We start from the raw sequence: 27,156 nt of genomic DNA, 5'->3' as shown, positions 1-27,156 counted from the left end.
CTTGTCTTTTCAAGAGATTCAACAAATTAATGCGGCTTTTCATTAACTCTTGTCATAAGGTTTTACATCATCCTTAAATAAACCAAACATTTTATGATTTAAACTCATTGTACAATTAATTTTAAGGTGTGGAAAGTGACTTTGTCAAACGCATCCACACCTTGCACAACATCCATATCATGAAACATGCTCTTATTATTAAATTTTTTGGATCTAAAATATTAATGTTTGCGTTTTTATGCTATAATCCCTCACATTCATTTAATATAATCTAATTTGCAATATATTATAATATAATTATGGGAAATTACTCGGCGAAAATATCAGAAATAACATAATCTAATGAATAATTCCTTCCACAAATTATCGAAGTGGGTGAGGTTAATATCATTTTGCTGGGCAACAATTGTGACTAAAATTTATATAAAAGGAATTGAATACGAATGAGTTTAATTTATTAACTTTTTTGACTCAGGGAGATGAAATTAGATATTCAAAGAAAAAGCATAAAGCATTTTTAAAAAATGCATTGTGACGGAAAATTCCTATTTTCCTATTTTTTGTATCATAATATCTGTTTTCACGAATAGAATACCTTTGTTGCACCAAATATTCAAATATGCCATTGGAAGACAGTTTTTATTTAGAAAATTTAGAAAGTCTTTTTCCAACTTTTTATTTTGGTATTTGTCTCAAACTTGTAATTAATTAGGAAAACATTGAACGTTTTACTATAATTTTTGACTGAATGTCTTTTAGCTCTACATTAGTTTTGTTCAAGTAATCTATTTTGGCTCCCTCTCTCGAGGTCACATTTCGAGGTCAAATTTCTGATTCTAGAAATACTTTTTATCCGAATTATTTCCAATTAAATTGTTTAGATTTATTATAGGTGACTTTTTATAGAGGAAACTGTTCAATATAGGTTATATTAACATTTTATTGTGGCTCCATAAAACGCTACCGACCGAATAGTATTTTAAGGTCTTTGAGCTCATTTCCTGGTGCTTCTAAGACATTCCGTGGTCCAATAAGATAGGTTGTCATATATTTAAAAAAACTCTAAAAATCTTAATTTTATTTTATTTATTTATTTATTTATTTTTTTTTTTTTGGATTTTGACATCCTCAAATTATTTTATATCATCCAACTATTTTGACTGCAATTTAATTTCCCTATTAAATATTCTAATAGGGTTCAATTTCAGGATCTCAAGTATTAATTTTGTTTGTTTCCAAGTACTAATTTTCATTTCAAGATTTCAGATTTGAAGTTGGTTTGATTCCATGGCTTTTTAAACCGTTTCTATCTATGTTAATTTTTTTGTATTTATTGTTGGGTTATCAAAGAAAAAATGTATAGATATTGATGGATGTTTAATTGAAAATAAAGAAGGAATACAGTTAGTAATGAAAAATTGGAATTTAAACAGCGGCCACGATTACGCCTAGACGATATGCTTTCCATGAAATTTTACATTGCTAAGTCGCAAAGTCACTAACATAGATTCTCAATAGCCTTCTTTGAGGACTTAAATCCGCGCTGAGCTTTAAGCGTAGTCCTAACTTTTCACGTGGTCACATAGGAAGAAGACGCAAGGTATTAATTCATAAGACCTTGGTGGTCAATTTTGCATTGGTTTCATAGCTTGTCCAGAACCTAGCGCCGTCTTGTTGAAACCTTACTCGGATCAATAGCACCCAACTCCAATCACAAAAGATTATTAATTATCTATCTCTCGAAAGTGTAATCCATTCACCGTAAATGTGAGGATTCAATTTTATTTTCGAAATATTAAGTAAAGAGTCTTATTTTGAGGATGGATTGCCTTCTCAACAATTATTATTAGATTTTTCGAGTGCAACTTTGCTGCGAGATGGAAATTATTTTTCTTGGAAATTCTGGATGGTTTTCTTGCTTTTTAAGGTCCCAATCTGGAAATACACGACGTAGCTTATGATCAGTCGGCCGGCAACGACGATTAATGGAAAACCCATCGGTTAACTCCATATACTTTTCGGATATGGATATTTTTTTCGATGTTTCAATTTTAAAATGATCACTTCTTTTTGCGAAAAAGTGAAATATTTCTCAAGTTTAGAAAACTAAACAACGTATGAATTTGAAATTTTCGGTGCTGAATTTATTTATTCCAAACGACGATTTTTTTTAATTTTGCGACGACTCAAAAAATCATTACTTTTGAAAACTTTAGACTGCCAGATTTTCACAGTGGATTATATTATTTCAATGCGATGTTTTTATTAGAGGAATGTGTAGAAGCAAATGCTATATTATTAGATTAAGGTAGGCTAAAGTTACATTATCTACATTTTCAAAAAAGTGTCTCCAGTTTAAAGACCAGATCCTGACCATAGACCATCGTTATTATAATTATGTCAATCGACTTTTTACCTTTGGACAGTAATTTATGAAATAGGCTTGTCTCAGGTATTGGTTTAAAGCATTGTCATTGATTTTCCACTCTCACTTACTACCTTTAACATATCATGGGTATACGGATTTGAAAGTCTTGTAGACAAAATCGTCTTCTTGTCTTGCTCTCAAGATTTGTTATTATACAATACAAAATGCATACTTAAATTAGCCCTTTTTATATATTAAAAAATTCAGGCTAACTATTCAACCATGATGAAATGGAATAGATTTCTTGAAGTCAGGACTTTATCAATATCACCTAAAATTTATATATTTTTTTTTTCACTACAAATTTCCTCTATTTATTTCAATTTTCAGTTTTGAAATGTTGTACTGCTCATCCACACAAAATATATGTTTTTAAACGGAATATAGACAAATTTCGTTTACGAAATTCTTTACCCTATGTTGCAATTGAAATTTGTCCACTGCAAATACCATGTAACAATTGTAGCAATTCGGAAAATTTCAAACTTTTTTTAATTTTTAAATAGTCTACTTAATATGAAACAGTTATTATTTTATATGTACAATTCCACAACATTTATGTAAAATATATCCTGTTGTTTTTCTCTCCTTACAGCCTGATTTATATGTAAACCAATTAGCATTTGTCATTAGTATTTTGTGTTAAAATTATCCATCATCCTTCATAGCATAATAAACTGTATTAATAATATGTCATTACAATAATATTTATCACATTAAATATGTATAGTTTGTGTATGGATTGTTGCATTGTCATGGACGTGAAAAAAATAGTTACTAACTTCTTTTTAATTTCTCTTTTTATTTATTTCATTTACAACATTTCTAGCCGGATCCCCGTATCTGTCATGAATCCTTGATGGATCAAATCAAACGTGGGGCCACATTAAAACGCAACCAAAAAATCAATGATCGCAGCGCTCCGAAAATCTATTAAAAATAAAAAGTTCAACAAAACTGGTACCGTACCGTCTTAAAGAAGCCACATCACTCCCATGTTCCCATGGTCTTGGAATTAACAAATTAAAAATTAAATAACCATATCCCAAAAATAAAACGTAATATAACTATTATTATTATTATTTATACAAAAGGAAAACAAACTACTATATATATATTTATGTGTGTATGTGTTTCTGTAAAGGAAGTCATTAGTCTCTCCTCTAATTCTAAACAATATACCGCCATGCGGTTCAATTTTTTTATATATATACATTTATTATACAATTACCTATATTCTTAGCTATAGAATTAACATTTTACAACAGCAAACAAACAATACGAGCAAAACAATAATAAGATTAATGCAAAACAAACACTAACCCCACATACATATTATCCTCTCTATATAAAAGAAACAAAAACAACAACAAACATATGAAATAAATTAAATTTGCAAAAAAGGAGTTTGAGAAAAAAAAACAGTTTGAAACTATTTTACAAAACAAACTCAAAAAATAAGTAAAAAGTGGAAAATTTAAAACATTTTTTAATTATAATCAACATTATAAATACTACTATTATACACAATTATTAGAATTAAAATACGAAAACATTTTCTGAAATGTATACTCTGTATTAATTTAACAGAAATTATCATTTATTATTTAATTTTGTTTATTAACATAACCTCAAAGTTATCTGTCTGTCTACATATACACACACAGAGAGTATCATAAAAAAAAGTTTAACAACAATTCGAAATAATTACTAATGATACTGTGCAAACAAAGCAGACGTGGAGATTGGAAAATGTATTTAAGTTTAAGCAAACTAGTTTTACTTTTTTATTTAAGTTTTTTAAAAACTAAAAAATCATCATAATTACCAAATTGTTTTTTTTGTTCTTTATACTAAAAACATTACTCGAATTTAAATATTGTTTTCTTTTTTCCTTTGAACTATATTTATTTTTTGTTTACTTTTTTCTTAACTTTTAAGTTTTTTTTTACTTTTTTTGTTTGTTATTAATATTATTATTACTATGATTATTAATTTAATGTTTATCAGTTTTTTGCTTTGCTTTCTTTATAGAGAAGTCGTTTAAAAATAATCATTGTATATAAATTTAATAATTTATTGAATTACCTAACTAATTTAATGTTTATAATTTTCTGTTTTCAACAAATTAACCAACCAACCAACCAGCCAGCCCCCATTACTATGCTTAAAAACGAAAACAACCATTTATCTATATATAATCCATACATATATATAATATCATACGAAACAACATATGCTTTTTTCAAATGAATTAATCAATAAAAATAAACATCAATTAAATATGAATTAAAAATATCGCTGTTGTTTTATTTGGCTGTAGCGTGTGTTATGTAGTACTTATGATTGAGGCAAGAGGCAAGTTTAAAAAAGAACGGTTAAAATTACCGACAGTAAACTCGCCTGTTAAAAATCAGGACTTACCGATGCAATTTGATTGAAATCGCCAATGGGTATTTAAGTAAGGCTGTCTCTTTTCTGCTGCAAGTCTCCATAGAGACCCCTACTTAAAAGTTATAGTTCGCTGATTCAATTCCTCTTCGCCTCAAATTATAGTTTTTACTAAAAACTCTGAAGCATTTTATTTTAGATTGAAAAATGTTGCAGATAATTGTGAAAAAAGCATTTGTACAAAATTTTCGAAACGCACAAAGGATATCGCGCATTTTTAACATTAAAACACTCCTCAAACAAAGTGCCATACTTTGAAAAAAAGAGTTTTTCCTCTAGTTCAAATTTAGCATTTGGTCCCGAGTTGTTTTGTTTACTTTCATCATAGACAAATGAAGATTTAGAAAACGAAAAGTTAGTTTTGTCTTTTTATCCAGGTGGCTCAAATCATGTCTAGCATAGTCAACATGCTATTTACGCGTTCAACCCACTCGACTTCGAAAATACATTATATCGTCTTTCAAGAATTTCGCTTGTGTAGTCCCAAATTTTTCGATGTCATCACGTACTTTTCAATTTTTTTTTATTTTGGAAAAATTTTTAACTGACAAATATCTTACAATTTTTGTTATTGAGAATTTAGTGACTTCAATATTATTACTTAAACCCCTGTCTATGCTTTCATTCAAATATTCATAAAAATCAAGAAAAAAGAGTGAAATATTTCATTCAAATATTCATAAAAATCAAGAAAAAAGAGTGAAACATTCTATTATCAGTTAATAATCGCATCGTGTGGACGAACTTAATACTTAGTTCCAGAGCCAGTGAGAACATGGTATTATGAGGTGTAACGCTATTTATATTTTGTTATATGTGAATTACCCTACTTTGTTCTGTGTTTACTTTAATTTATCTGTGAATCACCCTGTATCATGCAGTGCTGTTTGACTATAAAAAATATATAAATAAAATCAATTTAAATTATGCAATATACATTTCTTAGCTTTATTAATTTTACGTATACTTAAGTACAGACCAAACAAGTTCCGCTTTAATAAGATGTAACTCTCATCTGATGAACTAAAGGAGCTTTAACAAGAATACAAATGTGGTTAGTTCACATGGCTCCTTTTAATGAATATTTCCATTGAACTCCTACAGCTGAGTGAGAGTTGCACGTTTTTTTGTTTTGTTTACTTCTTCGTTGGCTCTTCAATTGACCAGGAACCTCCTGGAAACTCTTAAAGGAACCTCGCCATGGGGGCCCAAAAACCAAAAAGACATACAAAACATAAGAAACAATACAAGAAATCAAAACCCATACCCAAAAATCATGTTAACAGCAAATTCAAGCATCGTGGCAGCACGACGGTCGAGCGGTTAAAGAAACAAATCGAATTGGAAAAGTCCCATCTACAGACGAAAGAGGTGTTTGAAAATGAATTGCTGGGTGGTGGCCTGTCAGAAGAAGAGGAGGAAGAGGCAAATCCATTTGAAGATTTGGTTCAGGATTTGAGTTCAAGCGGTATGTAGTGGAATAAGAAGTCAAACAATTCAATCAGAGTTTTTATTTTTAGTAAAAAAGAAGCCAGCCTTCAAAGAAGCTCCCTTGCAACTCTTGGGGGCCAAGAAGAAGCCTGAACAAAAAACAAACGTCACAGCCAAGAAAATGAGAAGACAATATGTTTTGCCCAAGTTACAACAGTTTAAGACTCATTTACAGACCGAAGTCTCGGCAGAAGATGTTGAATTACTTATCAATGGTACTGCGGAGAAAATTAAATCTTCCATCGAATGGCCTGAAATGGGTCATGGCTATATAACAACACCAGAAATCGAAGTCAATCGAAATAAAGATCTTATAGATGAGAATCCACCGCCAGCATTGGAAAGTGCTGACGATTTGGAATCATTGGGTCTACAGCCATTTTTGGCCAATCGCATTAATTTGCCAATGAGTAATTTCCAAAGTGAACTTTTGACTTTGTTAAGCACCTACAAAGATGTCTACTATCCATATCGTAATTTCGATAATGCTGAAGAAATTCGTCAGGTCTATACGATTCATGCCCTGAATCACATATTCAAAACACGAGCCTGTGTAATGCTGAACAACAAAAAAATCGAGGAGGAAGAGGCAAAGAATAAGGGCTTGGTTATAGATGATGTTTATCGAGATCAGGGTCTGGCTAGACCCAAGGTTTTGATTGTTACACCGTTTCGTGACTCTGTCTATCGTATTGTGAACATAATGGCCGAGATTATTAAGAAAAAGGAAAAGGGTGAGTGAGTAAAAACTGATCACAATTGAATGGACACTTGGGCGGACTTAAGGAAAAAATTTAACTTGCTTACATTTCTGTTTAAACTTGCTTTTAATTATCCGAGAATTGCTATTTTTGTTCAATTTTTTTTAATATTCTCCATTTTAAAAAATACTAACCCAATCTATTTTTATTTTATTTCCAGACAATGATGCCAAATCTGTTATGAATATGGAAAGATTCGTCAAAGAATTTACCGGTGATACTATTTACTTCCCAAAAACCAATCCCAAACCCGAAGATTATGAAAAAACGTTTAGTGGAAATACTGATGACAACTTTCGAATTGGCATATCCCTGACGAAGAAGACTCTTAAGCTCTACACAGATTTCTTTTCATCGGATATTTTGATTGCCTCACCCTTGGGTCTGCGTCTTTCAATGGGTGGCACCAGTGACAGTGATGTTGAGGCAGATTTTCTATCCTCAATTGAATTGTTGATTTTGGATCAAGCGGAATTGTTTTTGGCACAAAATTGGGAAAATCTCCTACATGTTGTTGATCATTTACATTTGCAACCGAAAACGATGCGAGCCACCGATATTAATCGTGTTCGTTCTTGGTGTTTAAATGGATATTCGAAATTCTATCGTCAAACGTTGCTGTTTACCAGTCATGAGCTTCCCGAGTTTAGAGGAGTTTTCAATAATAAATGTTTCAATTATGAGGGCAGCATACGTTTCTCAAACCCCATCATCAATGGGGATATACGGAATGTAATTGTACCCATATCCCAGGTCTTCCATCGCATTGAATGTTCTGATATCGAACAGGTGTTTGAGAAACGTTTTAATTATTTTGTTGAGAAGATACTGCCGCAATTTAAGAGTACAATATTTGCCCATTGTATGATTTATGTACCGAACTATTTTGATTATGTGCAATTGAGAAATTACTTCAAGGCCGAAACGGTGAATTTTGTACAAATTTGTGAATACACCAAAAAGGAGAAAATGGCCAGAGCCCGAGATATGTTCTTCCACAGTGGTGCCCACTTTATGCTCTATTCCGAAAGATCACATTTCTTCAAACGTACAAGGATTAAGGGTATACGTCACTTGATTATGTATCAACCACCTCAATGGCCAAATTTCTATTCGGAAATGATAAATCTTATGCATACATCTAATCAGAATAGCCGTGATGGCCTGGAAAATTCCATGAGTATAACAGTTTTATACACGAAATATGATAGTTTACAATTGAATGGTATATTGGGTACGGAAAATGCTACAAATCTTTTGGAGTCGGATAAGGCGATACATGTATATGCAGCGCAATGACGATTGCAAATGAAGTGTGAATAAATTTTTTTATTTGTAGTAACACATATGTGTTTTTCTTTTTGGACAATAAGGTTTAACTTTGGGGAGGACTATCTATAAGTGTTAGGGCCGATTGAGGCATAATGTAACCTGTTGATTAGTTTTGAAGTTGTTAACAATAAAAAAATGCTTCGATTAAAAGTGCTTGCACAATGATTTTTGCTATCTACCAAATATTTTATTTTTCCTTTGGAAAAAATAATTTAATAGTATTTTCATAATAAATATCGGCTAATTTGTCAGCAGGTTGATTTTTAACACCGGCAATAACTTCCAAGACTTGGCTACAATAAAAAAACAAAACGTTACATTAATATAAATTTCGAAACAACAAGCCATTACAACCCACCTTATTTGACATGGCTCACAACGTCCATCAATCAGCGAATCCGCAGTCCATTTCTCCTTCTTCTTAACGGTGGGAAATTTCGTTTGCACAAACTTTTGTCCAGCATGTGATGGCCGTATACCACACCATGGACAATCCGTTTCCAACATAATACGATCATTGGGTATCTGCTTAACAACCTCCAGATTTTCTTCGGTTTTCAGAGAGCAACCATTCAAACCAATATACAAATTTGGATGAAAGTCTATAACACTTTGTGCCTCCTCGGCAGTGCCGGTAAAACTATGTACCACACCACCACCACAATTATCTAATTTTTCTTTATTCTTTTTTAGAATATCTATGAAATCGTCATGGGAATTTCGACAATGTAAAAAGAGGGGCAATTTAAATTCTTCGGCCAAGGATAGTTGCTTTTCGAAATATACTTTTTGTGTATCCTTTTCACAGAAGTGCAAACGATCATAGTCCAGCCCGCATTCGCCTATTGCAATTACTTTATTGGGGTTGGAAGTAATTTTCTTACGTAGACCCTGATAATACTCTTCCGGATTGGGAAGGAACTCTCCACAGCGTGTGGGATGACAACCTATGGTCACATATAACCTTTCTGAAAAGAGAAATTCGAAGGATAGTTAGATAATATTTATTAACAGTCCACAATATAAGAGTTCATCGTAGTATGGTAAATATTATTACAGACTTCGATATACATACCGTCCTTGTTAGCCATTTCTAAAGCCTCATCGGCCTCATTCAAAGTACCCACTGTTATGATCATCTTCTGTAAACCTTGCTTCCACGATCTATCCAGAACGAGCTGCAAGTCATCCTGGTGTTTCTGTGAACCTCCATATAGGCCACGAAACATGGGGTCTGTTAGATTGGCACCAATATCTGTAAGCAGCAATAACTTATTATTTTGAAAATAGGACAGGCTATGCAATTTGGACCTTACCTATATACTTTAGGGACATTTTTAAAACGTTCCAAATTGTTTTCATAAAATCCTGAAGAGAGTCTGGACAAATATAGACTGGTGACACCGGCAAAATTGACAAGTAGCCAAAATCTATTGTGATTGATATCACAGCTGATGAAACAACGACAGGGTGATTCATAAAATTACAAATTGTCATAAGCAGTCTACTTGCTCTTGGTTAAATACATTTTAAGCTTTTTATTGCTTTATCTACCATAATAGGAAACTCAATCACCGGAATGCATTACATTTTCTTTGAATTCCCTTGTGTAACATATATATTTTGTCTGCCAATAAACTCTTCATTCATTTTTTTAACGTCAAATAGACACCCTGTTTTTTGCTGTGTCATTTCCGAACACTTCCCAATTTCTAGAACAAACAAAAACAACAAGAAATAACAACAAAGGCTCCCAAGGAAGTAAATTCTGATTGCTCATAAGCTTGCAACAAATTTAAAAATAGCGTATAAATCCACAAAATCTCAGACTTGAATCCATAGAGAAACGGAAAATTATTAAGCGACCAACAAAATGTCAGTACGTCATGATTGGTATCAATCGGAGACCAAGGTGGTCATCACAGTTATGCTCAAGAATGCCAAAGACAAAACTACAAAGTGGACATCGAGCAGCAAAGGGTCCATATGACAGCCGAGGGTTATGAGTTGGATTTGAAGCTGTTCGCCCCAATAGTGGTGGAACGTAGCTCCTACAAAGATTTTCCGTCCAAAGTGGAAATCACCCTGGCCAAAGAGACGGGCATACGTTGGGACGGACTCGAGGAAGCGGTAAAACAAAAACCGGTAACTGCAGCTCCACCTCCAATTCACAAAAAGAACTGGGATAGTTTGGCCAAAGAAGTGGAAAAGGCCGAGGAGGCTGATGCCCAAAGTGAAGAGGCCCTCCAGCGTCTGTTCAAGAAAATCTACAGTTCATCATCGCCCGAAGTACAAAAGGCTATGAATAAATCATTTTCCGAATCTGGCGGTACTGTCTTGAGCACAAATTGGAATGAAGTTGGCAAAGATAAAGTGGATGTGAAACCACCAGAGGGTTGTGAGTTTCGTAAATGGGATTAGTTGAAAAGGAATGCTGATAGTTATTTGACGAATGCAGTTTAAGTTAGATCTTAGCCTATACACACAAATGAATGAATGTTATTTAATACCTATTTTGTTTTTTGTTTTACATTCATATACATACATATTTTTTAGTAATACTCACAATACACTTTCTAATAAACAAAAAATTTATCAAATACTATATTTGTATTTCTTTCGCATTTAAGTTCGTTAACGTGCTGAATATATATTAGTCTATTAATAATATTTAAGTATTTTGTACTTTCCGGGGTTAACCGCAATGTGGAGAGTCCAACTCAAAGCTTTTATGGTAATTTCGTCTCGACAAGCCTAATCGATCTTACAATGTTAATTTAAGGCCACGTTATAGGTTCTAATTAAAGACCAAATGAAATTCTGTATGAAATTGGTTTTTGGTGATATCGATCAACAACAGTTTTTTTTGCCAGAGTTTAGTGGCAAAGCTAAAGAAGGCCCATCAATATCGTAAAAAATTCAATACTAAAAACCACTTATCACTGAAGTCACCTATTTATGAAAAAGGATATTCTTATTATATTTTTAGTAACCACTTGGTTAAGATATGTGGTCATATATCTATCATGGCTTGTATGCGCTTTTACATTTTTCAAACAGATGATGGGAATTGATTGACAGGTATATGAGACTTATAGTTATAAAATAACTTGGGATATTATATAGTTTATATCATGGGCCTATAGTACCTCTTAGTGGATTGCATATAATCTGTCGGACGATGTATTTTGGTAAGAAAATTACAGCTCACATTTATTGTTCAATACAGAAGAAACTTTCCATAGGTCACTTATTTGCCGCAAGGAAATTTGAAGTAATCGTTTTAGATCTGGGGATTTATTTGTGCCCGACTTACTTTTCACCAACTGCTTTATATCAGACCAAGTATAATTGTGGTACACAAAACCGAATTCAAAATCTAACATCTGAACTTAGGGGGAATTCGCTTCAGATATAGCTGTGTTGTTCTGTCATATGTTTTATCCAATTTGCTATTATTGTTCTAATTCTTTAATATGTGTCCCATATCTATCATATTTGGTACTAGATATCAGATACAGTTAAGCAATACCTCAGCCATTTTTTTTCGAGATTGCTTAAGCCTACGATTCGATTGAGATTACTTTTTTCCTCAACCTTAGTGTGAAGGGTATATTAAGTTTGTCATTCCGTATGTAACACCTCAAATTATAAGATTTAGACCCCACAAATAGACCCCATTAATCGGCATACAATTCTTTGTTGAAATACCGATATCCGCCCGTCTGTGGAAATCACATTGGCTGCCGAAAGAAATTAGGTAGGTTGATAAAATTTTATCAGGTGTATTTTAGGTCCGTAGCATATTTATTATTAGTAATGCGTCATGTAGGTACACGTTTTGGTATAGCATATAACCATACCGGAAGATTTAAGGTCTTTCGTTGTTTTTGTTTCACTTTCTACCCGAATTTGCTATTAATTGATAGTTTGTGTTCCCAGTATGCGGAAAACATCATTTAATGGAATTGTTCAAGTTTGATTAAAGTCTCCATATAATTGTGCCTCCATCTAAGTTTGATAAAAATATTATGAATTACCAAGTTTGGACCAAATTGGAAACTTCCTTAAAGAGTCAGCCAGACAGACGGACAGACATAGCTAGATCGACTCAAAATGTCCTGAAACGGATTTGGTCCAAAGAGACCTACGGTCTATAACCGTTATTTCGATGAGGCACGTTGTGGCCTATCAAATAATATATACCCTCTCTAGTCATATGGCTGAAGATATAGAAATAGGCTCTGAAATGGATGTTGTTGAAATATGAACATAATAATGACTCTTCCATGACACTGTAAGAACTGCTTCAGGAGAAGCAGAGAAAATATTGCTTCATTTTGAACTAATTCAATTTTATTTGGTTTGGGAATATTTGTTACAGGTAGCCCTGCTTATGCATAGTGGTGTAGGGCGTACGTGATTTAGGGATTTTTTTAACTTTAAATGCCTTAATAAGAACGGGTGAAGAGGAATTTATAAAAAGATATTCAATTTTTTTGGAGCTAAAGAAAAGGCATTCCCTTTAATTTCATTATTATACCCTCCACCATAGTATGGAGGGTATATTAAGTTTGTCATTCGGTTTGTAACACCTCGAAATATACATTTTAGACCCCACAAAGTATATATATATTCTTGATCAGCATAAAATTCTATGTCGATTTAGAAATGTCCGTTCGTCTGTGGAAATCACTCTAGCTTCCGAACGAAATGTAGTAGGTTGATAAAATTTTACTCAAATGTGTATTATGTCTGTAGGACTTTTGGTATTGAAAAAGGGCCATGTAGGTCCACGTTTTGTTATATCCCCTATATAACGGTACCTCCCGATATGCGGTATTTTGACGATTTTAGCGACATTATGTATCGGAATTGCTCAAAATTGGTATTTCAAGTTTGTAATAGATACTACGGTTTAAGACAGAAAATGGGTCATGTAGGTCCACGTCTTCGTATAGCCCCCATATAACAGTACCTCCCTATATTCGGTATTTTGATGATTTTAGCAGCATTATTTACCGGATTTTTTTTTCAATTTGGTATTTGAAGTTCGTAATAGATACTACAGCATATAACAGAAAATGGGCCATGTAGATCCACTTCTTCGTATAGCCCCCATATAACGGTACCTCCCGATATGCGGTATTTTGATGATTTTAGCGACATTATTTACCGGAATTGTTTAAAATTTCGCATTTGAAGTTCGTAATGGATACTACAGCCTATGACAAAAAATTGTCTGTGCAAGTCCACGTTTTACAACTCCCATAGTTCTTCCCTATATTCGGAATTTTGATGATTTTAGCTACATTCCAAACAGATTTTTTTAAGTTTCGCATTTGAATATTGTAATAGCTTGTGGCAAAAGTTGCCTATGCAGGTCCATGTCGTCGTATAAGACCCTAATATACGGATACATTGGGTATTTTTAAAGATTTTAACAGAATTTTTAACGGATTTTATTTTTTTTTGAAAATTGCCAAATTTTTACCAAATGGTGGAGGGTATTCAAAGTTCGGCCCGGCCGAACTTACATCTTTTTTACTTGTTTTTAATAAATATTTATAAAAAGATTTAATATTTTTGCTTGTAATATACTAATGATTTGGATCTATGGATTATGGACAAAAGAATGACTGTATTGTGGCTCTATGGGAAGTGTCTGAAAAGAAGCGGAGAAAATGTTATTTCGTTCTGAAATAGTTCTGCTAAATATGCATAGTTGTTTTAAGGTGTAAGAGCCAAAAATATTCTGTATAGAAATACCCAAATTGTAGGGATTTTGAAGACCACCAATTTTTCCATCATTTACCTTGTCATGTAGCGGAGACAATAAATGTTACGCATTACCATTTCTTCACTTTCTGAGTAAAATGCCCCTTTTAAAACACACCTCCCATTATTCCACTGCCATGTTCCTCATTAATTGGCATTTGAAATGACCTTTTGTAGTAATCCCAAGCTTTTACAACAATTAAATAGTCGATAATAAAATATGTAATTTAAAAGGATTTGAAAAAAGGCACGTGGTATTTGGGTGTTTGCAACAAATACAAAAAAAGGAAAGCGGTAAAATAAATTTCAATTAAATTGCAATTATTATCTAAATAATTATGGGGCTATGGATTTGGTTAGCACTAAAATTGTTTTGTTTATTTGCTGTTCATTTGTAACTAATTAAATACTTTAATATGTACGAATTTTGGTTTTAAATTGTAATTACGAAATGGCGGATACGTTTGTGTGTTTCAGAGGTAAAACTACACAATTGCAAGCGGTATTTGTATTGTGGAAGATATATATGTGCAGGTATATAACAAAATGTATAGAAATAAATTAAAAGCAATTAAAATGGAAACCACAAAAAGATATTAAAACAATATGTCAGTCTAATAGCACTTGGAAATGTGAAGCAGGCATGCTGGCATTAAAATACAATGTTATAAAATATTGGAAATTTGTTTTTGGTATGTGAATAAGGGCCTGGATGTAACATAAATATGTGGAATGGTGTTATGTTCAGTTGTAGAGGTAGATTTATTTTTGAAATTATTGTCCAACTTAAAATGGGTTAATCTGTTATAGCCAAACTGTAATATATGTTGTAAATCTATGATCAATACTGTAATGTATTACAAATGCGTTGTCCGTAGGGCATAAATATACAAAATATAAACTTCTTCTTCCCTATATTATTTCTGTCATCCATCTATCTATAATATATATATTTGTATATAGCCATGTAGTTTTTAATGTACAACAAATAAATAATTCACCACTCAAAATTGTCGACTAGAATTACAGGCAATATTTGTAAAATTGTAATGAAATCAAGTAAAAAAGATGTAAGTTCGGCCGGGTCGAACTTTGAATACCCTCCGCTATTTGGTACAAATTTAACAAATTTCAGAAAAATAAAATCCCTTAAAAATCTGTTAAAATCTTGAAAATACCTAATGTAGCCGTATATTAGAGTCTATACGAAGATGTGGACCTGCAAAGGCAACTTTTGCGAAACTTGAAAAAAATTCTGTTTATAAGGCACAGGCAATTTTCTGTCATAGGCTGTAATATCGAACTTCACGAACTTCAAATCCGAAATTTGAAACAATTCCGGTAAATAATGTCGCTAAAATCATCCAACTACCGAATATCGGGGGGTACCGTTACATGGGGGCTATATGAAGACGTGGACCTGCACAGACAATTTTACGTCATAGGCTGTAGCATCCATTATAAACTTCAAATGCAAAATGTGAAACAATTCCGGTAAATAATGCCGCTAAAATCATCAAAATACCGAATATCGGGAGGTGCCGTTATATGGGGGCTATACGAAGACGTGGACCTACATGATTCATTTTTTGTCTTAGGATGTAGTATTCATTACGAACTTCAAATACTAAAACTGAAACAATTCCGGTAAATAATGTCGCTAAAATGATCAAAATACCGAATATCGGGGGTACCGATACATGGGGGCTATACGAAGACGTCGACCTACATGGCCCATTTTCACTTTATGCTGCAGTATCTATTAAAAACTTCAAATACCAAATTTGAAACAATTCCGGTAAATAATGTCGCTAAAATCGTCAAAATACCGAATATCGGGAGGTACCGTTATATGGGGGCTATACGAAGACGTGGACCTACATGGCCCATTTTCAATACCTAAAGTCCTGCAGACATAGTACACATTTGAGTAAAATTTTATCAACCTACTTCATTTCGTTTGGAAGCTAGATTGATTTCCACAGACGGACAGACGGATAGACGGACAGACGGATAGACGGACAGACGGACGGACATTGATAAATCGACATAGAATTTTATGCTGATCAACAATATAAATACTTTATGGGGTCTAAAATGTATATTTCGAGGTGTTACAAACGGAATGACAAACTTAATATACCCTCCATACTATAGTGGAGGGTATAAAAATCCATTAAATTCCGTCCATAATCAAAGCTATTCCCATGAGTGCGACTACATTTGATGGAGGACAGAAGTGTGAAACTAGTGGAAATGTGGGCTTTAAACTTAACACCATGCCATAAACTCTGTTAAAATATAGCTCAGTTTACACATCATGTTAGAGTCGTTTATAGTGTCAACGTGAATATTTCAAGTATTTTTAGAGGTATACAGGGTGAGATGAAAAAACTTCAACGAACTTCAGACTGCTGTCTTTTCAAAGCCACTCGTCCGACAACTGTTGAAATTATTCCAGTGACAGCTCATCATATTGCTTACAAGCGTACTAAAGCATTTTGTTCAGAATTTTCCAGAAAAAAAGTTATTCGTGATGGAATTCAAGCGTGACATTGTGATTTCTTTATAATTGGCTGGAAAACCACAAGTTGCTATCGTTAGAGCACTCCAGCATTTAAATGTGAAAACATTTTTTGTGTCTCGTACCATCTCTCGTTACCGTGATACTGGTAGCGTAGCCCGACGTCAAGGAAGAGACTGAAGGATGGAAGAAAACAGCAACATTAGCAGAATTGGTTCGAAAAGTAAAGAAGCGACTTAATCGAAACCTGTGTCACAGTGACCGAAAAAATGGCTCGTGAGCTGAACATATCACAATATTCCATTCGGTAAATATTGAAAAATGAGCTCGGGGTAAAGCCATTGAAATTCGAAAAGATGCAGGAACTTACACCGCAACAGAAGGAGCTAAATAGTTGCTTTGCTTGGCCGAAAGTGGTGAACTGCCGAATTTGATTTTCTCCAATGAGAAAACATTCGTTCTCCACCAAAATCTCCGAATTGGACTATTGTGTCTGTAGTATTTTTGGAAAGCAAGGTTAGCATTAAAAAAAAAATACCAAAGTGTCGATCACCTCAAGCAAGCTCTTCGCCAAGAATTGGCCAAAATACCGCAGAGCAACATTCGGGCAGCATGTGACGGTTTCATTGACCGTTTAAAGGCCATAAATTCCTGCCAAAGGTAACCAATTCGAACAAATCTAAACTTATTCTAGAATTTTATGCAATTTCCGACATTTTTTGCTTTCATTCAATAAAATTTAAAAAAGAAATGTTAAAATTATGTCATTTGATTTTGTTGCAACTTTTTCATCTCACCCTGTAATCGTGGACTATAAGAGTAATAAACGTGAATTTTTTAAAGAATCATTTTTCACGGATCATCAGAGCAATAAACGTATATTTTTTAAAGAATATTTTTCAAGGACCAAGGGACCAAAAAAGTGGTGTTTTTAATGAAAATTTTCGAAGACAAAGAATCCAAAAAAGTGGATTTTTAAAGAATGTTTTTTTTTAAGGACCAAGAGAACAAAAAAAGGGAATTTTTTAAAGAATATTTTTTCAAGGGCCTAGAGACAAAAAAAAAAACGTTGATTTTGTAATAAAATATTTTTTCAAGACAAAAAACGTTGATATTTTTATGAATGTTTTTTCAAGAAACAAGAGCCCAAAAACTTGGATTTTTTAAAGAATATTTTTTCAGTACTGGCAGACCAAAAAACGTGGATTTATTTAAAAATATTTATTCAAGGACCAAGGGACCAAAATACGAGGGTTTTTAAGGCCTAAATCTATTTCAGGACATTTGAAGTCGATCTAGCGATGTCCGTCCGTCCGTCTGTGTGTCTGGCTGGTGTGCTCAATAACTCTTGAATGGAATGTCCGATTTGGTCCGAACTTGGTACATCGTAATATTAGTATCAAACTTAGATCAAGTTCAGAGATGAGCAATATCGGTCCCACACAAAAGGTCAAAATTTTCACAGAAAATTATTTTCCTTATAGAAAAAGAGAGAAGCATCAAATTTTGTTCGAACTATGCAAATCCAAATATTGAGTAATATCGGCCCACTTCATCAAGTACCTCCCACACAAATGGTCAAAATTTTCAATAATTATAACTCTTATAAAATTTAAAAAAGGGTCCGATTGTCTTCAATTTGGCAGTTTTAAACATTTCTACCAACACAAGATTTTGTGCGAAGATGGAGTATATCAGACAAATCCATCTTGTACCTCCCCCACAATGGGTCAAAATTTAGAATAATTATGTCTCTTATAATTTGCAAAATAATCATCCGATTCTGTTCAATTTTCGCACATCACACATATTTCTATCATCACATAACCTGGTGTAAAGGTGAAATATATCAGACCACTCCTCCTGGTACGGTCAAAATTTTGAATAGCTATGAAGCTCGTAAAACGCGTAATGAGCATCAGATTATTTACAAATTAGACACATCCCCCTAATTTATGCTAACACAAGACCTGGCTTGATGATGGAAAATATCGGCCCACTCCTTCTAAAACAAGATCTGGTGTGAAGATGATCGATATTGGCCCATTCCTTCTGGTATCACTCACACAAAGGGTAACAATTTTTAAATATTTACGTCTCTTATCATTTGCAGATCTGATATGAAAATATAGAATTTATCGCCTCACACCTTCTGGCACCTCCCCAAAACACTTTTACATTTCGATTATTTCTTCGCATAAACTTTTAAATAAATATATTTTTTCAGTATTAGACGAAGTAGAATACTTTGGTTCACTACATCTGGTACCTCATTCACATTTCTTAATTTTCGAAAAATTATTTCATTCCTCATGTAAAGGTGAATGAAGTAGTCGGTATAGCCCAAATCTGGCATACTTATATCAGACGAAATGGAAAATATTGGTCTACTCCTTTCGAACCTCCCCCACAAAGGGTCAACAGTTCGAATAGTCATGACGAAAGGTAAAATGTATTTAATCGGCTAAGCCGATTGATTGATTTTTAAGTTGTTCAAAAAATTATTTTGTCAAGGACCGTCAGATTAATAATTGTGGAATTTTTGGAGAAATGTTTTTTCAAAGACCGTCGGAGCCATATAATTTAAAATCTTCTATGAAAATAACTTCTTATGATTCGTAGGAAACACAACAGATCTTCTACGGCAAGATGGAGAGATGTTCTAGGAGAAAATCAACAGATCTTCTGGGAGAAGAACAATTGGTCTTATATGAAAAGTTCAGAAGATCATTTAGGAAAATACCAACCGATCTGGGAGAAGATTTTCAGATCTTATAGATCTCTTCTTCTCTCTCTGCTGAGACAAGTTGAAAAATCCTCTATAAGAAAATGAAAAGGTTTTTTTATGAGAAGTTCAACAAATAGAACCAGTAAAGAAAGCCTTAAAGTCGGCCGGGCCGACTTTATGATACCCTACACCACTTTGCTAATTTAGTAGAGCTGCGCATAACAATTAAAAGTTTTTATGGGAGAATTCAATCATACACGCTATGATTATAATTATAATTTAAAGTTCAAAGAACAAAATATGCCGAAGCATTTGTACCTTTTAAATTCGGACTTGTATTGCCCATTTGGTGCAAATTTAATTTGAAATCGGATAAAAATATATATGGGAGCTATATCCAAATCGGAATCGATCTCGATAAAATTTGGCAAAGATATTTCTGAGCTGTATTTGATATATTTCCCTGAATATCGTGGGTATGCACTCGTTGGAGTGCATATTACGGCTGTGGGTAACAAATATGACAAATCGGATGAAAAGTATATATGGGAGCTATAGCTATATCTGAACCGATCTTCACCAAATTTGACATACTAGCTTCTAGACTAAATTCGGTCGTAAGTGTCAAATTTGGGCAAATATTAGACGTTTGGTGCACAATCAAAGGTAAATCGGACGAAGTTATATATGGGAGCTATTCAAATCTGAACCGATCTCGATAAAAATTAGCAAATGTATTTCTGAGCTGTATTTGATATATTTCCCATATTTATATATTTCCCACATACTTATTTTCAGGTCCAATCAGATCGTACGTGCAAAATTCCATACAATTCGGACTGATATTACACGTTTGGTGCACAATAAAAGGCAAATCGGACGAATATATATATGGGAGCTATATCTAAATTTTGACCGATTATCTCCAATTTCAATAGGGTTCGTCCTTGGGCCAAACAAATGATTTGTGCAAAATTTCATCTGGATCGGGCAATAAATGCGAACTGTACTTTGTTTACAAAAATACATGGACAGACGGACGGACAGACGGACGGACGGACAGACGGACGGACGGACGGACGGACAGACGGACGGACGGACATGCATAAATGGACTCAGAATGTGATTCTATGCAGATCATCAAAAGGAACTATGGGTCTATTTGCCTGTTACAAACAAATGCACAAAGACATAATACCCTGACCACCTTGTGGTGTAGGGTATAAAAATCTGGAAACTTTCGATAAGAAAGTTTAGAGATTTTCGATAAAAAAATAGCATTTTTTGGTAAGAAAACTTGAAAAAATTGTTATAAGAAAATCCAGAGATTTTCGATAAAAAAGACTGAACATATTTTCGATTAGAATATCCGGAGATTTTCTTTTTAAAAATCTTGTGATTTTCTATAAGAAACAGAAGATCTGGAAATATTCCATTAGAAAATAGTTAATAGCAAATGATTTGAAATACAAAACTGGATTAAAATTTGTCTTGATTCCACCACTCAATTCTAAACACTTAACAAATTATTCCAATTAAAGTTTCCACTTGACCCCGCTTCCACTTTTCAAATACCTCTTGTCCTCTTCAATATCCCATAACCATAGAACCGTAAAATACATCAAATCATTATCCTTTTCAGTCATTATTTTTCCATTTACAAATTTGCGAGTTGATGAATACCATCAGAGCTCAACAAAGAATATAAATTAAATATTTAACATACATGAGTGAATTAAATAATAATTTATTGTGCAATTGAAAAAAATGCAACGAGAGCTATCGAACAAAAGTTTCAAATGGAAATTGATGTTGGTTTTATTTGCCAAACTCTTGACAAGAGTAATTGCCACCATTGACGTTTGTTCGCCGTGCGGTGGCACAAATGAAAAATTAATCCTACCATTGAAATAAAACTGAACAATAAAAAAATTATTTTGTAAAACTAACAATAAAAATAACAAACAGACAGACAGACAGACCTACAAACATATTTGTCACGGTGATTTACAAATAAGTATCCCTATCATAAGGGATTTCATGAAGGATTTGTTGGTGGCCATTGTAGGGTAGAGTGGTGTGTGTAGAGTTGGTTTTTTTTTTATTAATAATTGAAATAAACATTTATCATTCACAACACTTCTATGAAACAATTGAAATGGTGTGCACCAGAATCCTTTATATATGATTTTTCCACACACTACAACTAAAAACGACGTAACGCTAACTTTAAAGGCCCACCAACATTAGGGAGACAAGTCCTTACAATAAGTGTAATATTTATGTAAATATTGAACTATTACAAAATATTTTCCATGGGCCACCTGAGCATTCAACGAGGATTTTTTAAGAGAGTCCTTAAACAGGATTTTCTAAGGATAGGGTATGTAATATGAGGAGATCAGCAGATTTTTTATGATAAGATCAAAATATCTTCTGGGAGAAAATCAATATATCGTCTAGGATAAGATCAACCGATCTTCTATGAGTAGATCAACAGAGCTTCTATGAGAACATCAAGAGATCTTCTAAGAGAAGTTCATTTGACCTTCTATGAGAAGATAAAGAGATCTCAAAAAAAAAAAAAAAAGGGTTGTTTTAGTCAGGAGTCCTTGGCATACTTTTCTCAAAGAATTCAAGGTTTTTAGGCAGGAAGCTCTTAGTGAAATTTTCTTAAAAAATCCATGGGTATTGTTCAAAAGCACCCGCAAAAAAATTAAGAAGAAGGCAAAAAGAAGCTAAGTTCAGGATAAGCCATTGAAATTCAAAAAGTGCAAGAACTTACACTGCAACAGAAAGAAACAATTAAAAAAACATTAAGTTCGGCCGGGCCAAACTTATAATACCCTTCACCTTAGGTTAAAGGAAACATTAGAAGAAATGTGGCAAAAACCATTAAAATGCCGAATATCGGGAGGTACCGTTATATGGGGGCTATACCAAATCGTGGACATACACATGCAATGTTTCGCCAAAGGAGCTAGAACCCATTATGACCTACAAATACCAATTTTCCGACAAATCCGCCAAAAAAACATCAACTTACCGAACATCGGTAGGTACCGTTATATGGGGGCTATACCAAAACGTGGACCTATAATTACAATGACTCGCCACACAAATTGGAACTCTTTATAATCTACAACTACCAATTTTCAGAGAAATTCTTGAAAAAATGTGTCAAAAATCATCAAAATACCGAATATCGGGAGGTACCGTTATATGGGGACTATATCAAAAACGTGGATCTATACATACAATGTTTCTCCACACGAACTAGGACCCATTATGACCCACAAATACCAATTTTTAGACAAATCATTGAAAAAATGTGGCAAAAACCATCAATATACCGAATACAGGGAGGTACCGTTATACGGGGGCTATACCAAAACGTAGACCTATACATGCAATGTTTCGCCACCGGGTCTAGAACCCAACATGACCAACAAATACCAATTTTTAGACAAATCCGTGTAAAATGTGGCATAAATCATCAAAATGTCGAATATCGGGAGGTACCGCTATATGGGGCTATACAAATCGTGAACCTATACATACAATGTTTCGCCAACGGAACTAGAACCCATTAGGACACACAAATACCAATTTTTAGACAAATCCTTGAAGAAATGTGGCAAAAATCATAAAAAAACGAATATCTGGAGGTACCGTAATATGGGAGCTATACCAAAACGTGATCCTATACATACAACGTTTCGCCACCGCATCCAGAACCCATTATGACCAACATATACCAATTTTTAGACAAATCCGTGAAAAATGTTACAAAAACCATCAATATACCGAACACCGGGAGGTACCGTTATATGGGGGCTATACCAAAACGTGGACCTATACATGCAATGTTTCGCCACCGAAACTAGAACCCAACAAATACCAATTTTCAGACAAATCCGTGAAAAAAATGCGGCAAAAATTATCAAAATACCAAAAATTGGGAAGTACCATTATATGAGGGCTATACCAAAGCCTGGAACCATACATACAATATTTCGCCATACGAACTTAGACCCATTATGACCTACAAATACCAATTTTCAGACAAATCCGTGAAAAAATGTGACAAAATGCATCCAAATATCGAATATCGGGAGGAACCGTTAAATGGGGACTATACTAAAACGTGGACCAATATATCTCATTTTCAATACCAACCATCCTAGACACAATGCAAATTGTTCTGCTAAATTTTGATGCTCTACGTCAAATAATGTGGGCTCTATCGTGATTTCAACAGACAGACATACGGACATCGTAAAGTAGGCATAACATTTTATGCTGATTATGGGCTCTACGACGAATATTTAGGGATGTTAAACGAAATGACAAAGTTAATATACCCTCCTTTCCAAGGTGGAGGGTATAAAAATAATGAACTGTTCTGCGTAGAAAACACATACTTACAAACACACACACATGTGCATATGAAAGTTCTCAATTATCTGTGATTGTTTTAATTATGCAACCAATTAACAATAATAATAAAAAAACAACAATTTTCATTTATTTAATCTCTAGAGATAATTTATTAAATACAATTTTATTTTTGTTTTGATTTATTTTCAGTTTTTGTTTTGTTCTGATTTTTTCTTTGTCAACTTTATTTGATTTGATTCTAAACATAATACATCACAATTCACTTTTGCATTTGTATTTTTCACATTTGTATATATGGAAATATGTGTAATGTTATTCCAAGTTTTAATAATAATAATAAATTAAATACAGTGTTTTTTTTTAAGTATATAATACCATCATCAATATTTATTTAATAGTTTTATAAATTGTGGTTTGGTTTTTTTGTTTGTTTTTGTTTTGCTTAATTCGTATTTTAAACGTCTCTTGTCTAACTAATGTAACAAATACATATATAAATTTATGTATATAAATGTGTGTGTGTCTTGAATAAATACAAACATACACTGACAAACACTTATATAAATATCACGTACAGAATGTCGGTTTTGAGTTTTTTTTGTTTATAAAGCAAATAGACTACATATTTTATTGGGTGATAAAGTTATTATCTCCATGACGTTATTTTCTCCATTTCGATGGGAAATGAAGCAAATGCCTTAAAAAATTAAAAATCCCGCAATAAATTTATAGAGGAACTTTGAAATATGTGTAGGGCAATGTCTCTTCCTTCTAGATTTTTATTGGAAATAATACACATTTTCTATTATTTTTTTAAATCTTAAATTTTTGATCAAAGGTTCTCGGAAAACTTTCCTAAAAATTCCAGGATTTATATATAACTGGAAAGTCCTTTAAGTGATTTTCCAAAAATCTTTCTCAATTTACGATTTTAGATATTAAGACCGTCAGATCGTCATTTTCTTTTGGATATCTTGAATAAATATTTTACAAAATCTGCGATTTTTTTAACAGGGAGTCCTCAAAAGACCATGAATTTTATTACCCTCAAAACATATGACTAAAGGGGTATATACGGCCAAAACGTGCCACATCGACATTACGATTTGGAGTCGCTTTAGTGATGTCAGTCCGTCCGTCTGGCTAGCTGGCTGATGCGCACAATAACTCTCGGACGGAGTATCTGATATGATCCAAACTTGGTACATCGTAATATTATTATTAAACTTAGATCGATATCTGTTCACTCCCTATCCTGGTAAATCCCCCATAAAAGATCGATTTTTTCAAAAAAATATTTTACTGCACAGAAAGAGAAAGGATTTTGTTCCAACTTTGCGAATCCCAATATTTGCATCAACGTTGTGTCAGGTGCGAAAATGGACAATATCAGTCCACTTTATCAAGTGCTTCATGGATGTTCAAAATTTTGACTCTTTTGTGGGGGAGGTACCACAAGAAGAAGTACCAGTAATGAGAAAAAAATCTGATTGTCTTCAAATTTCTTACCTCATAATATTTTTATTAACCCAAGGTCTGGTGTGAAGATGGCCCACTTCTTCTGGTACCTCTCCCACAGAAGAGTCAAAATTTTGAACATCCATGAAGCTCATAAAACGCGAAATTAACATACGATTCCATTCAGACTTGGAGAATCTCAATATTACTGCCGACACAGGATCTGCTATAACGATGGTAAAGATCGGTCCATTCCTTCTGGTATTTCCACCACAAAGTGTCAACGTTTTGGATAACCAAATCGATTATGAAATCCGAAATAAGCATCCGGTTCTTTTCACATTTCACACATCCCATTATTTCTACAAACACAAGACTTGCTGTGAAGATGGAAGATATCGGTACACTCTTTCTGGTATCCACCCCACAAAGGGTCGACCTTTTTAATATCCATGAAACTCATAAAACGCAAAATTAACATTCGATTCCCCTTAGACTTTGCATTCGGACCATTCCTTTCAAACTTGGTAGATCAATATTTCCATCAACAAAGATAAGATGGTAGAGATCGGACTATTTCTTCTGGTACCTCCCCCACATAGGGTTCAAGATTTAACAAGTAAATAAACATTAAGGCTAATGGAAACATTAGAACCAATTATGACCCACAAATACTAACTTTTAGACATATTCGTGAAAAAATGTGGCAAAAATCATCAAAATACCGAATATCAGGAGGTACCGTTACATGGGGACTATACCAAAGCGTGGACCGATATATGTCATTTTCAATACCAACCGTCCTAGATACAATACAAATTATTCTGCTAAAGTTTGACGCTCTACATCAAATAATGTGGCCTGTATCGCGATTTCAACAGGCACGCGGGCAGACAGACAGACGGCAGATCAACACAAGATCTGTTGTGATGGAGATATATATCTGCGAGCCTCTTGTGCCACCTCACCTACAAAGAGCCACAATTTCAATACTTTTACCTGTCATAACTTTCAACCAACCAAAAACCAGGGATGAATATGGAATTTATGTATGTTCGATTTTCTTGTAATTTTGCCCATACCTATTTTTTATGCATTCGATGAGGTATGAAAATGGAATGCATCGGTCGATTGTATCTGGTACCTCACGCACATTTTTTGAAGGAAGTAACCAATAGAGTCCAATAATTCGCAATAATTATATCATATTTATTTAGGTCCGATACGAAATGGACAATATTGTCACATTTCTTCGAAACCTGCTCCATAGAGGGTCAACAATTTTAATAACCGTAACAGAAGTCAAAATTTATTTAAATAATCGAACATTGGCTGAGGGTATACATCAGTCGGCCAAAACCGACTGATACTTTTTAACTAGTTTTTAAAGAAATCGACATATTTTTAAGCGAAAATCCACAGAAAATCGAAAAATGATTTTCGAAATCGAATCGAAATTTTCTGCTAGTTTTGTTCACTCCGGATGACTCGGTCATTAATTAAAAAAAATATTGGCAGTATATATTGGGAAAACTTCAAAATTTCGTTTTCCGAAAATATTGCTCAATTACCGATTTTAGACATGAAGACCTTAAAAATCGTCATTTTCTTTTGGATCTCCTGAAAAAAAATATTTTTACAAAATCTGTGATTTTTTTGCAGGGAGTCTCTAAAAGACCACGAATTCTTTTAAATAAATCGACATATTTTTAATGCAAAAATCCTCAGTTTTCTATGTGAAAATCGTAAATTAGGAACAAATAATTTTCGAAATCGAATCGAAAATTTCGCCTCCTTTTGGTAG

General features: G+C 33.4%; 4 protein-coding genes across 4 annotated transcripts in view; 3 read left to right on the top strand and 1 right to left on the bottom strand.

The window, feature by feature from the left end:
* Positions 1-4,724, top strand: part of LOC101889582 (mucin-5AC) — a 247,916-nt gene extending 243,192 nt beyond the window's left edge. Inside the window, exon 21 of the mRNA XM_059125759.1 lies at positions 3,258-4,724. Within this exon, the coding sequence (XP_058981742.1) occupies positions 3,258-3,365 (108 nt within the window). The 3' untranslated portion in view covers positions 3,366-4,724. The remainder of the gene's footprint in view (positions 1-3,257) is intronic.
* A 1,238-nt stretch (positions 4,725-5,962) lies between these two features.
* LOC101889752 (U3 small nucleolar RNA-associated protein 25 homolog) lies at positions 5,963-8,475 on the top strand. Its single transcript, XM_005182175.4, has 3 exons — positions 5,963-6,347; positions 6,400-7,104; positions 7,292-8,475. Exons 1-3 carry the CDS (start codon positions 6,080-6,082, stop codon positions 8,428-8,430), a joined length of 2,112 nt encoding a protein of 703 aa, XP_005182232.1. The 5' UTR covers positions 5,963-6,079; the 3' UTR covers positions 8,431-8,475.
* A 132-nt stretch (positions 8,476-8,607) lies between these two features.
* LOC101887673 (deoxyribonuclease TATDN1) lies at positions 8,608-9,932 on the bottom strand. Its single transcript, XM_005182163.4, has 4 exons — positions 9,780-9,932; positions 9,539-9,718; positions 8,822-9,431; positions 8,608-8,756 (listed from the first exon to the last, which is right to left on the bottom strand). The coding sequence occupies exons 1-4, from the start codon at positions 9,823-9,825 to the stop codon at positions 8,651-8,653; spliced, it is 942 nt and encodes a 313-aa protein (XP_005182220.1). The 5' UTR covers positions 9,826-9,932; the 3' UTR covers positions 8,608-8,650.
* Positions 9,933-10,162: 230 nt separating this feature from the next.
* On the top strand, positions 10,163-11,068 carry LOC101887842 (protein SGT1 homolog). Its single transcript, XM_005182164.4, is given in 2 exon segments — positions 10,163-10,409; positions 10,412-11,068. Coding segments are annotated over 2 exon segments (546 nt in total). The 5' UTR covers positions 10,163-10,336; the 3' UTR covers positions 10,885-11,068.
* Positions 11,069-27,156: the final 16,088 nt, after the last annotated feature.

The sequence above is a fragment of the Musca domestica genome, unplaced genomic scaffold (assembly GCF_030504385.1).
Source record: "Musca domestica strain aabys unplaced genomic scaffold, Musca_domestica.polishedcontigs.V.1.1 35, whole genome shotgun sequence".
Taxonomy (NCBI): Eukaryota; Metazoa; Arthropoda; class Insecta; order Diptera; family Muscidae; genus Musca; species Musca domestica.
This window is presented reverse-complemented; position numbering and strand designations above follow the sequence as displayed.

Coding starts and splice junctions, on each gene's coding strand:
- LOC101889752 (XM_005182175.4), top strand. CDS start 6,080: ATGGGGGCCCAAAAACCAAAAAGACATACAAAACATAAGAAACAATAC. Junction 6,348..6,399: donor TCAGGATTTGAGTTCAAGCG/GTATGTAGTGGA, acceptor TTTTATTTTTAG/TAAAAAAGAAGCCAGCCTTC. Junction 7,105..7,291: donor TATTAAGAAAAAGGAAAAGG/GTGAGTGAGTAA, acceptor TTTTATTTCCAG/ACAATGATGCCAAATCTGTT.
- LOC101887673 (XM_005182163.4), bottom strand. CDS start 9,825: ATGAAAACAATTTGGAACGTTTTAAAAATGTCCCTAAAGTATATAG. Junction 9,432..9,538: donor AGAAATGGCTAACAAGGACG/GTATGTATATCG, acceptor TTCTCTTTTCAG/AAAGGTTATATGTGACCATA. Junction 8,757..8,821: donor TGTGAGCCATGTCAAATAAG/GTGGGTTGTAAT, acceptor TTTTTATTGTAG/CCAAGTCTTGGAAGTTATTG.